The following is a 12,263-nucleotide window of genomic DNA, read 5'->3' on the forward strand; positions in this document are numbered from 1 at the left end:
GGTGGCTGATCAGGCATTCAAAAGGTTATCCTGCTGCCTCCTGAATGCCTGTTTTTTCTGTTCTTGAATGGAACTAGCGCGGTGCAACCAGGAGCCAAGCACAAGCACTTGACTTGCAGTTGTTCCACGGTCCCAGTGACCGGAATGGGCAAGTCTGACAGGTGCTGCCACCTGTCAACACAACCTGCCTTGTTAAATTGGCTGCATGTCTACAGTGCCATCCCACTGCTTTATTACTTGTGTGAAAGAGGCCTTAAAGAGAGGTAAGCTGCAATAAATAACATTTTAATTCTCGAGTTCAGATACGCTTTATTTGATTAAATGCTAAAGTGTGGAAGTCTCAACACCAGCTTTAGGTTCAGAAATATAAGCACTTCATAACCACACTGCCACAAACAGCTTCCCTTTTGCTATCACTGGACTTTCCCTTGCCACCAGTCTGCCTTCTTCACATAATATTTACCAAGTTAGGCACCGCTGCTCCTCTTTTTTTCCTTCAGCTTGCAGCCTGAAGAGTACCTCTGTTTATTTAACGACAGTTATCTGTTTAGTAGAGAAGCTGGCAAGCAGTAGAGAATACAAAGTAAAGTATGAGTAAAGTTACACATGGCTCACAGTGGTATGAGAGCGGAGACCGTGGTGCCCACTGTCCATAAAGATGGACATACATAAATATAAATCGGGTGCCAATCTGTCCAATATAAGACTCATTCAGATGGTCTTCACATTTATGTTGCATGTTCCTAATTAGGCCAAACCCTGGCAGATAAGTGTTCAGGAAAGTGCCTGAATGTGTTAAACTGTGTTAATAATGACAAGAACATTCAGGCTGGGTTCACGCTATTTGCGAATTGGAAGTGGGTTTTTCTCCGCACCTAATTTGCATAGCAGGAGATTGTGACCGGCTCTCTATGGAGCCGGTTCACACATCTCCAGAGCAGCTCCGGTGCGAATTGCACAGGAGTCCTGTGTGCCTTGTGGTCCATTTCAGAACAAAAAGAGACTTTCACCATGTCAAATGTAGAGTACGGTGGTCCCATCCCTAATCTCTAGAACAAAGAAGTGTAACCCCCTAAGTGGGACTTTGACAGACCACCAACTTAGTAATAAAAAATTATCTTTTAATATTATAGGATAAAAGACGTGTGTCGTCTACACATAGCAAAAATTATATATAAGCACAAATACAAATCATTCTGTGTGCTCTCCGAGGGATGAGATACCTTCATCAGGGCATGAGAGTTGGATAAAATTACATAGATATTGATTCCAATGGAATGATTCCATGTAAAAGAGGCACCAAAGGCAATTAGGTCCAATCAACTGTTGCATGGACACAAGAGTATAATGGGCAAATTTTTTAAGTACACTGCACTTGCGACATTGTTAAATGTTGGTCAGAGGTATGTGGGACAGGCAGTCGTTAGGTCCTAATATGTAGGCTAGGTAACCGACAGATGAATATCCAAGTGGATATTCATCCCACTACTGATGGTGGGTCTTCCTCTCTTGAAAACACACTGCTGTTTTCTTGTTTTTACCAACATGGTTGTGTTTTAGGTCATTCTTATTTTAAGAATTAGCAATAGAAACTGCTCTATCAAGAATGTATCTAGGGTACCCCCTCTCCAAGAAACGAGTACAGGGGGTCCCCAGGTTACAAACAAGATCGGGTCTGTAGGTTTGTACTTAAAGCGGAAGTAAACCCATCCATAAAACTGTTTCATTTCCGGCACGTGCCGGAAATGTAACACTCTGATTGGTTGTGCTGTCAATCAAACTGTCAAACCATCCAATGGCTGGTGTCATAACTGATCACATGTGCAGCATCATGGCAGTTGTAGATTAAACAGAGGCAAAGATGGCAGCTTCCTTGGCTGAAAACGATAGGAGGGTTTACTTACACTTTAAGTTGAATCTGTTTGTAAGTCAGAACAGGTACATTTTTTAAGTGTAGCTCCAGCCAAAAAAAATATTTTTAAGCTTTTTGGATAACATAGGGAAGGGTACACACCCCTGTAACATTTGTTTTGCTGTCTGTGCCCCTGTTCAGAAGATTTCACCTCACTTTCTGTTCCGATGACAATTGGATTTTGAAAATTTTGGGTTGTTGTGGAAACAAGGATTGGTGATAAAGTATCAGTGGAGACACCTTTTTTCCCATAATAACTCTTATGCCCCGTACACACGATCAGGTTTTCCAACAACAAATGTTCGATGGGAGCTTGTTGTCGGAAATTCCGACCGTGTGTAGGCTCCATCCGACATTTTCCGTTGGAATTTCCGACAAACAAAATTTGAGATCTGGTCCTCAAATTTTCCGACAACAAAATCCGTTGTCGGAAATTCCGATCGTGTGTACACAATTCCAACACACAAAATTCCACACATGCTCAGAATCAAGCAGAAGAGCCGCACTATTGAACTTCATTTTTCTCGGCTCGTCGTACGTGTTGTATGTCACCGCGTTTTTGACGTTCGGAAATTCTGACAACATTTGTGTGATCATGTGTATGCAAGACAAGTTTGAGCCAACATCCGTCGGAAATAAATTCAGGATTTTGTTGTCGGAAAATCCTATCGTGTGTACAGGGAATTACAGGAGTGAATTTCCCTTTCTAGGAGTAGATTTCCTCTCACTTCCTGTTGTCAGGAGTCATTTGTAAGTCGGATGTTTGTAACTAGGGGACCGGCTGTATATAGGGCGGTGCTTCTGTTTCATATGTCACAGGATCATTACAGATTCTGCGAATCCTGAGAAACTGGCCTACAGGAATACCTCTGATGGTGTGTCGAGGATGGCCAGATGTGGCCATCAGCAAACTATTTCCTGAAAGAGGTTTCTTGTAGAGTCCAGTATGTACTGAAGTACCTCAACCACACAAAGAACATCAAGGAAGTTAATATCATATTTATCACAGAGCCCTGAGCATTTTAGGTACATATTGTTGTGATTGAGATACTTCAAAAATTCATCCAAAGAACCAAAAGTTGTGTCCATAATGAAAATGAAATTGTCTATGTAGCAAAAAAATTTTTCTATCAAAAGTCTGAATGGATTAGAAGAACCATAAATATGGAGATGCTTCCACCATCCCATATATAAATTGGCCAATGATGGCGAAAATTTAGCGCCCATCGCTGCTCCACACTTTTGAAGGAAATATTCACCATCGAAAAAAAGAAATTACGTTTTAAAAAGTATTCCAAATCATCCAGAATAAACATTTTTCTTTCCAGGCTGCAGGAAACATCACGTGTGAGAAAAAAACTAACTGCTTCTAAAGCTTGGGCATGTGGAATACTAGAAAAGAGGCTAGAAACATCGCAGGTGACCCAGAGTGAACGATCGTCCCATCTGGTGTCACCTGCAATGTTTAACCATTTAAGGACTTTTGGATTTTAGGTGTTTATATGTTTAAAACAGTTTTTTTTTGCTAGAAAATTACTTAGAACCCCCAAACATTATATATTGTTTTTTTTTTTTAACACCCTAGAGAATAAAATGGCGGTCATTGAAATACTTTTTTATGCACCGTATTTGCGCAGCGGTCTTATAAGCGCACTTTTTTTGGAAAAAATTCACTTTTTTGAATAAAAAAATGAGACAACAGTAAAGTTAGCCCAATTTTTATTTATATTGTGAAATATAATGTTACGCCAAGTAAATTCATACCCAACATGTCACGCTTCAAAATTGCGCCCGCTCAAACTTTTACCCTTAAAAATCTCCATAAGCGATGCTTAAAAAATTCTACAGGTTGCATGTTTTGTGCTACAGAGGAGGTCTAGGGCTGGAATTTTTGCTCTCGCTCTACCGGTCGCGGTGATACCTCACATGTGTGGTTTGACCACCTTTTTCTTATGAGGGCGCTACTCACGTATGCGTTCGCTTCTGCGCGCAAGCTCGTCGGGACAGGGCGCTTTAAAATTTATTATTTTTTTTTTTATTTTCTTATTCATTTTACTTTATTATATTTATTTTTGCACTGTTTAAAAAAAAAAAATTGGATCACTTTTATTCCTATTACAAGGAATGTAAACATCCCTTGTAATAGAAAAAAGCATGACAGGTCCTCTTAAATATGAGATCTGGGGTCAAAAAGTCCTCAGATCTCCTATTTGGACTAAAATGCAAAAAAAAAAAAAAAAAAAAATTACAAAAAAAAAATATGCCTTTAAGACATATGGGCGGAGCTGATGTCGCTTCTGCCCTCCTATGGTATGGAGACGGGTGGGGGCCATCTTAGCCTCACTCGTCTCCATACCTCAGCAGTGAGAGGTCCCGATCTCCTCCGCCGCTACCGATGGCTCCGGTAAGCAGCGAAGGGCGCGGGAGGGGGGGTGGCACCTCTCCCGCCGCCGATAATGGTGAACCTGCCGCAGAGACCACCATTATCGTACACAGAACCGGCTCCTGTAAAGATGGATACCTCGGTTGTGGCAGCAGCTGCTGCCGTTACCGAGATATCCATCTTCAAAGTGCCGACGTATATGTACAGGAGCCGGTCGGTAAGTGGTTAACAAATGATTGGTATCTTTTAGATAACTGGGGAGATTGACCACCAGAGGTTGTAGCACACAATCAAGCCATTGACCCAATCTTTCATCAAGAGAATTAATACCAGAAATAATAGGCCTCCCAATGCACGTTTTTGTTTTCGCGTGAAACGCATCAACTGATCATCGTTGCAATTTTGTCTGACTCATGACAATAAAGAAAATTCTACAGCATCTTTTGGATTCAAGTTTAATCTTTTCTTCTTAATATTGCCTATGGTGATGACCTGGGATTAGCACCTTGGATCAGGTGTGTCCATTTTTTGCTTGAAGCGGTGTGTGCACCCTTGTTCTGTTTCTTCTCTCCCGCTCTAATGCTGGGTGCGCGGTGTGCCACTACTTATATTGGCATGGAGCGGGGGTCACCATGTAACGTCATCCGGTGGCCACGTCCCTGATGACGTCACCACCCGGGGCATGATGGGTGGTGATGTCATAATGGGCTGGTCTTCAGTGACCCCGCCCCATGCCTATATAAGTAGTGGCATACCGCGCACTCGTTATTAGAGCGGGAGAGAGCATCGAGTCAACATTGGAAGAAGAACAGAGGGAGAAGACCCAGCAAAAGAGCGAGAAGATAGCGGAGAAGACCCAGCAGAGGCAGAAGACAGCGGACAGAGGGAGAAGAACTGGAGAGGGCTAGAAGACATCAGCGGAGAAGAACCGGCAGAGGCAGAAGACATCAGTGGAGGAGGCAGAAGAGCCGGAGAGGGGAGAAGAGATCGCAAGAGACGGCAAATCTGCCTTAATAAATTACTTTAAAAACATGAGTAATGTGTTTTATTTTTGACACTTTTTTAGGTGAATGGGTAGGGGTACAATGTACCCCATACTCATTCACATAGGGTTGGGGGCCGAGATCTGGGGGCTTCCAGATTCCGATAAGCCCCCCGCCTGCAGACCCCACAACCAACGGCCAGGGTTGTCGGGAAGAGGCCCTTGCCCTTATCAACATGGGGACAGGGTGCTTTGGGGCCCCCATGTTGAGGGCATGTGGCCTGGTATGGTTCAGGCACTCGCTTGTCCCCACCCCTTTCCTGACCTGCCAGGCTGTGTGCTTCGATAAGGTCTAGTATGGATTTTGGGGGCCCCACGCCGTTTTTTCGGCGTGGGGGTTCCCCTTAAAATACATACCGGACCGAAGGGCCTGGTATGCTCTTGGAGGGAGAACCTATCATTTGGCGTGGAGGTCCCCTTCAAAGATCATCACAAGCTGCATGCCAAAGTCGGGTCAGTCAAAACGGCGATCCGACTTTGATCTAACTTCAGTGATATTCAATGGGCTGAAGTAGGATCAAAGTCGGACCAAAGTAGTGCAGCGAGCATTTTCAAAGTCGGTCCAGTTAAGACAGCTCCCATTGGGAAACATTGATTTTCACACATCATGCGACATGAGCTCCCAATGTCGGAGCGTTTGTCGTACCAGTGTGAACCTGGCCTCAAAAAGGTTCCTGTCAGACTTTTGTCCTACTTCAACCCATTGAATATCATTGAAGTCGGAGCCAAGTTGGATCCTTGTCCTAACCATCCGACTTGTGGCATCCGACATGGTGATTACAGCAGCAGGAAAATGAATTTATGTCACACTGGGATTGTTTTGATTGGTCAAAAGACAAGTCAGACTATCTCAAAGCTGGAGCAAAATCTTATCTTGTTCACTCAAGTCTGATGGAAGTAGGACTGAAGTAGGGGCGATGTCGCAGGTCAAAGTAGGATGACAGTCCTACAACAGTGGTGTTGTACCAGTGTGAACCCAGCATTACTCTTTAAAACTTGCTGTAATAGTAACATACATAAAGCTCAGAACCAACAGAATAAAACGGTGAGTTTCCCTTTAGACGCCTGCAGTTGACATTCAAATAGCATTTTATAGTAAAGTCAATCTCTGAGTAATCACTAAATAGGTTGAGGTCGTGAAGAGAATAACAGCCGCAGGTGAAAATTGCGGTGCAATATCTGACACTCGAAATGTGGCTTTCTACATTAACTATACATTAAATTCTAGTACAAAAGGCTGGGAAGTTACAAACTGTTCTGTATGTCATTAAAATAAAGTCAACACAATCATATTTTCTCTATAGCGGCATTAAATAATATAACGTTTATGTTCTATTTATGGCATTTCTAATAAATGAGAACATTACTACTGTATTAATGGTAATGTGTATAATCCTGCAGCCCTCTTATGTTATTTCACTCTAAAGCAGCCATGATATCCATTACCAGATAAAGCTTTAACACTAAATTAAGCTAATTTTATTGATCTGCGGTTGGCTGATACTCTCTCCTAATACATCTGTAATAATGTCATCTCTCAGCCAAGGAAAACTAACATATAACATTAGTTTCATTACAAGCCATTATCGCTTTTTAGCCTTTAGTAAAACTTGTTATCAGAAGCACTGGAGAATACCAACAAGAGAGTATACCTCAATGCTTTCTTCAAGTCTTTGTACCATTTGTGTTGGCTTCTGTTTTCTAAAAAGTAAACGTGGTCCATTCAACTACTCTGGGACACATCAGTTTCCAGCCCTAAACTCTTCATAGACCTATACCTCCTAACCTTCTGAGATGAGAAAGAGGGACAACTTTTAGCACAAAATGATGTAGGCAAAAGACACAACCATGACATGCCCCCAGTTAAATGGGCCAAGAAGAACAATCCAAAACTGTTTGGTTAAATCTATAAGGGCTTTTTCACCACTACAGCCATGGCCAAATGTTTTGAGAATGACATAAATATTAATTTTCACGAGGTCTGCTGCTTCAGTGTTTTTAGATCTTTTTGTCAGATGTTACTATGGTATACTGAAGTATAATTACAAGCATTTCATAAGTGTCAAAGGCGTTTATTGACAATTACACTAATTTTATGGAAAGAGTCAATATTTGCAGTGTTGACCCTTTTTTTTTCAAGACCATTGCAATTTGCCCTGGCATGCTGTCAATCAACTTCTGGGCCACATCCTGACTGATGGCAGCCCATTCTTGCATAATCAATGCTTGGAGTTTGTCAGAATTTGTGGGGGTTTTTTTGTTCACCTGTCTCTTGAGGATTGACCCCAAGTTCTCAATGGGATTAAGGTTTGGGGTGTTTCCTGGCCATGGACCCAAAATTTCTATGTTTTGTTCGCCAAGCCACTTAATTATCACTTTTTCCTTATGGCAAGGTGCTCCATAATGCTGGAAAAGGCATTGTTTGTCACCAAACTGTTATTGGATGGTTAGGAGAAGTGGCTCTCGGAGGATGTACCATTCTTTATTCATGGCTGTGTTCTTAGGCAAAATTGTGAGTGAGCCCACTCCCTTGGCTGAGAAGCAACTCCACACATGGACTCAGAATGCTTTAATGTTGGTATGACACAGGACTGATGGTAGCGCTCATCTTTTCTTCTCCGGAGGTTTTTCCCCAGATGTCCCAAACAATCGGAAAGGGGATTCTCAGAGAAAATGACTTTACCCCAGTCCTCAGCAGTCCAATCCCTGTACCTTTTGCAGACTATCAGTCTGTCCCTGATGTTTTTCCTGGAGAGAAGCGGCTTCTTTGCTGCCCTTCTTGACACCAGGCCATCCTCCAAATTCTTCACCTCACTGTGCGTGCCAATGCATTCACACCTGCCTGCTGCCGTTTCTCAGCAAGCTCTGCACTAGTGATGCACCGATTCCGCAGCTGAATCAACTGCAGGAGATGGTCCTGGCACTTGCTGGACTTTCTTGGGCGCCCTGAAGCCTTCTTCACAAATGCAATGTTTTTTTTATGGGATTAAGTTCATTTTCATGGCAAAGAGGGACTTTGCAATTAATTGCAATTCATTTGATCACTCTTCATAACAGTCTGGACTATATGCAAATTGCCATCATAAAAAAGGAGGCAGCAGACTTTGTGAACATTAATATTTGTGTCATTCTCAAAACAATTGGCCACAGCAGTACATTTCCATTACACTGGCTTTTCAAAAGAACAAATAATAATAATAATTCAGAGGTTGGATGAAAGGTTTAGTGCAGTATAACACTTTGGTGGTTAGATAGTGTATCTTTCATAGGAGTCAATATATCAGACCAAGACAGAGGACAACTGAAAAGGAAAGAAGGGCAGAGGGATATGGTTCCAAATATAGGACAGTTGGGAGCTTTGAAAAACACATCTTCTAAAGGGTGTGACTACCCACCACTGAGATCACTGGACCTCCTGTTGAATTATTTTATCACTCTGTGATTCTGGCACACATATTTATTAAACACACAAGGCATTTATTTACTAAAGGCAAAGAGACTGTGCACTTGCACAGTGCAGTTGCTCCAGAGTTTAGTAAGTGTGGGGAAGCTCTGCTGGCTTCCAAAATCTGATCATGTGCAGGCAAAAATGCTGTTTTTTGTTTTGTTATATCCTTGCAAGTGATTGGGTAATATTTGCAAAGTAAAGCTTCACCTTATTTACTAAGCTCTGGAGCAACTGCACTTTCAGAGGTGCAACTGCAATCACAAATTGCCTTTAGTAAATCTACCCCAAAGTGTGCTTGCAGCTTATTATTGTTCTTGATGTGCAGCTTGGAATCAACAGAGGCCCTGATGGTAAAAATTGTAAATGTATTTTTTAAAGATGTTTTTGGCTAAACTTTGGTTTAGAGATGACAGTGTCTCTTTAAGTGAGACTGGCTTCTCAAAAAAGTTGCCTTGTAAGTGTCCTTGTAATATTCAGTAAGAAGACTTTTCTTTCCATGCTATTAACAACTTGATATTTTCTTCTAATCTGTTTACTCACCATGGCTATTTCCCCCAGTTCCAGCTGTGCTCGGCCCAGAGTCTGCCAGGCCTCCACAAAGCGCGGGTTCCTCTTCACTGCTGTCTCAGCAGCTTGCACCGCTGGGAAGATTTCATGAAGACACAGAAGAGACTACAAGAAAAAACATAAAATGTGCTGGTGAGGCCATGAACATCTCAACCTCATAGAGAAAAATAAGCTGTTTTCATTATTTTGCAATTAAGACATGCATAAAGTTGTGGTTCGCCTATGTAGATGAGTCACCCACCCTATGCTATGTTATTGAACTTCAGGGAATTGGTAGGAACAATATGTTACATTCGTTTCTGAAAAGTCATGGACATGCAGCCTCTAGTTGGTTATTTGTGACAAAAAAATAAATTATTTTAGAAGTTTGTGGAGGAGAGATTCAAGGTCAATTTTTGGCATGTCATTGCACATTCACATCGAAAAAGGATGCGATGTGGCACGTGCTCAGGATCAGGCTATCCATACATACAGATATTCCTGGGCCTCACTCAAACTTAGACTCGGTCTTAAGACCCCTTTCACACTGAGGCAGTTTTCAGGCGTTTTATAGGGCCTGTAAAGTGCCTGAAAACTGCCTCCTATGCCGTTGGAGTGCTTTTACACTGGGGCAGTGAGCTTGGGGGACATTAGAAAAAGTCCTGCAAGCAGCATCTTTGGGGTGGTGGACAGCTCCAAAGTATCTGAAAAGCGCTTCCGAAGTGCCATAACACAGGCATTTTTAACCCCTTCTTTGAGGTTAAAAGCACCCCGCTAGCGGCTGAAAAGCGCCACTTAAACAACGGTAAAGTGCCGCTAAAACGAGCGGCACTTTACCGCTAACACGGGGGCGGCCCCAGTGTGAAAGAGGTCTAATGCCCCGTACACACGGTCAGATTTTCCGACGGAAAATGTGTGATAGGACCTTGTTGTCGGAAATTCCGACCGTGTGTAGGCTCCATCACACATTTTCCATAGGAATTTCCGACACACAAAGTTTGAGAGCAGGCTATAAAATTTTCCGACAACAAAATCCATTGTCGGAATTTCCGATCGTGTGTACACAAATCCGACGCACAAAGTGCCACGCATGCTCAGAATAAATAAAGAGATGAAAGCTATTGGCTACTGCCCCGTTTAGAATCCCGACATACGTGTTTTACGTCACCGCGTTCAGAACGATCGGATTTTCCGACAACTTTGTCTGACCGTCGGAAAAAATCCTAGGATTTTGTTGACGGAATGTCCGATCAATGTCCGACCGTGTGTACGGGGCATAAGTGTTTTGATCTTTAATAGGTTTGTGCATAGACGCTTGGCCAAATAATACCGGTAGTATCTTACCACAAACCACCATCTGTATTGAGACTAGAGGGTGAGTCGGACCTTGAAATCTAGTAAAGCCCTTCCAGAGCTCTTATCATTTCCCCTACCTTGGCCCCTGGAGACCACTCACTTAATTTTCCTTTCACCAAATGATAGATAAAAAGATTAGGACAGTGGTCTAGCAGCAGGACCAGCAGAGAGAACTGCTAGCAGACCAAAATTGTCTCGTGAAACCCAGCAGTGAACCTTATTCAGCCTGCCCTTTTCCCCTAACAAAACACCAATAGCAGAAAAGATATGGTATGTTTACTAGCTAGAGGAAACTCTAGAAGAGAGGTACTTGTGTGCATGACAGATGTTATTATCTATGAAAAAATGCCGTGGTGACATTTGGGGGATTTAATTAAGCGGGCACCAGTAGCATGCACCACATTAACAAAGCAAACTGACTATTTCAGGTCTATCTGCGCAACCCGCTGCAGTTTCTATTTCAAACTGAAACAGAAACTGGAGCAGCCTCTACACCTAATCAACAAATATCAATATAGAAAATTGCCCAGATCACTGCCAGAACAGACCTGGTATACTGGATGTGATTAGTCTGAGCATGTGTCCGTAAGGGCATTGTTGTCACCAGCTTCCCATCCCATTGTTTATATGTGCTGTGGGTGGGGAATGACCAGGCTAGCAGCTGATTACTTGGATTACGAAAGGGCGCAAAGTGGAATTTCAGGTAGAGATGAGTTCACAGGATGTCCAATCTCATCTCTCATTGTCGGTAACAGGAATTTCGGCCCCCCTCCTCCTTCCTCCACCGCGCCAGTTAGAAAGCGCAGCGCGCTTCGTGCATGCGCAACAGGGAACTGGCTGTGAAGCCGAAAGGCTTCACTGACTTTTTTCCTTACCACGAATGGCAGCGACAGTACTCGAGAGCCGATCGGAAAATTGACTGGGGTGCCGACATTGCGGGATGCCTGGACAGGTAAGTGTCCTAATATTAAAAGCCAGCAGCTACAGTATTTGTAGATGATGCCTTTTAATTTTTCGGTTGGGGAGGGGTGGACCGCCTCTTTAAGCACTATTCTTTCCTTATTCTGGTCAGAACAAAACAAAAAAGTTTTTTTTTCTTTTACTTTACCCAGGTAAATAATAAATATTTCAATTGAATGAATTTGTATTCCCATCTTCATATCCCAGCCTGCTGTTTATAGAGCTCAATAGCTTAATCTACAATTTGGACACATAAGTGAATGAGTCAGGCCAATGACTCCTCCCCCTCTCTCCCTGTTCAGATGACTCTGTACAAAAGTTTAAGAGAGAAGAGGCCTGTTTTGCTCTCACTTTAGAAAGCCTACAATGCTCTGTGAACCCTGAATCATATGGGGGCACCCTGTTTTAATATTTTATATAACTAACCTTAGACAGGGCTGGTTCAAGGATTTTTGCCACCCCAGGTGAAACCTCATATTGCCCTCCGGCTCCGCCCCTGAATCCAGTCCACCCCCTTTGCCCGAGCATCAGTGTGACAGAAGCCGGCACTAGAGGAAGCATGTGGATGCAGTAGAGAACACTGATCATAGAGGTGTGCAGGGGATGTCTGCTTCTG

The 12,263-nt window shown here is 42.8% G+C and overlaps 1 protein-coding gene across 2 annotated transcripts in view; it reads right to left on the reverse strand.

The window, feature by feature from the left end:
- The window catches only part of TTC33 (tetratricopeptide repeat domain 33), a 415,549-nt gene that overhangs the window by 71,469 nt on the left and 331,817 nt on the right, over window positions 1–12,263 (reverse strand). For both annotated transcript variants that reach the window (XM_073621670.1, XM_073621679.1), the window contains one exon: window positions 9,326–9,457. In XM_073621670.1, coding sequence (XP_073477771.1) covers window positions 9,326–9,457 — 132 coding nt within the window. The remainder of the gene's footprint in view (window positions 1–9,325; window positions 9,458–12,263) is intronic.

Source organism: Aquarana catesbeiana, linkage group LG01 (genome assembly GCF_042186555.1).
Source record: "Aquarana catesbeiana isolate 2022-GZ linkage group LG01, ASM4218655v1, whole genome shotgun sequence".
NCBI classification, from domain to species: Eukaryota; Metazoa; Chordata; class Amphibia; order Anura; family Ranidae; genus Aquarana; species Aquarana catesbeiana.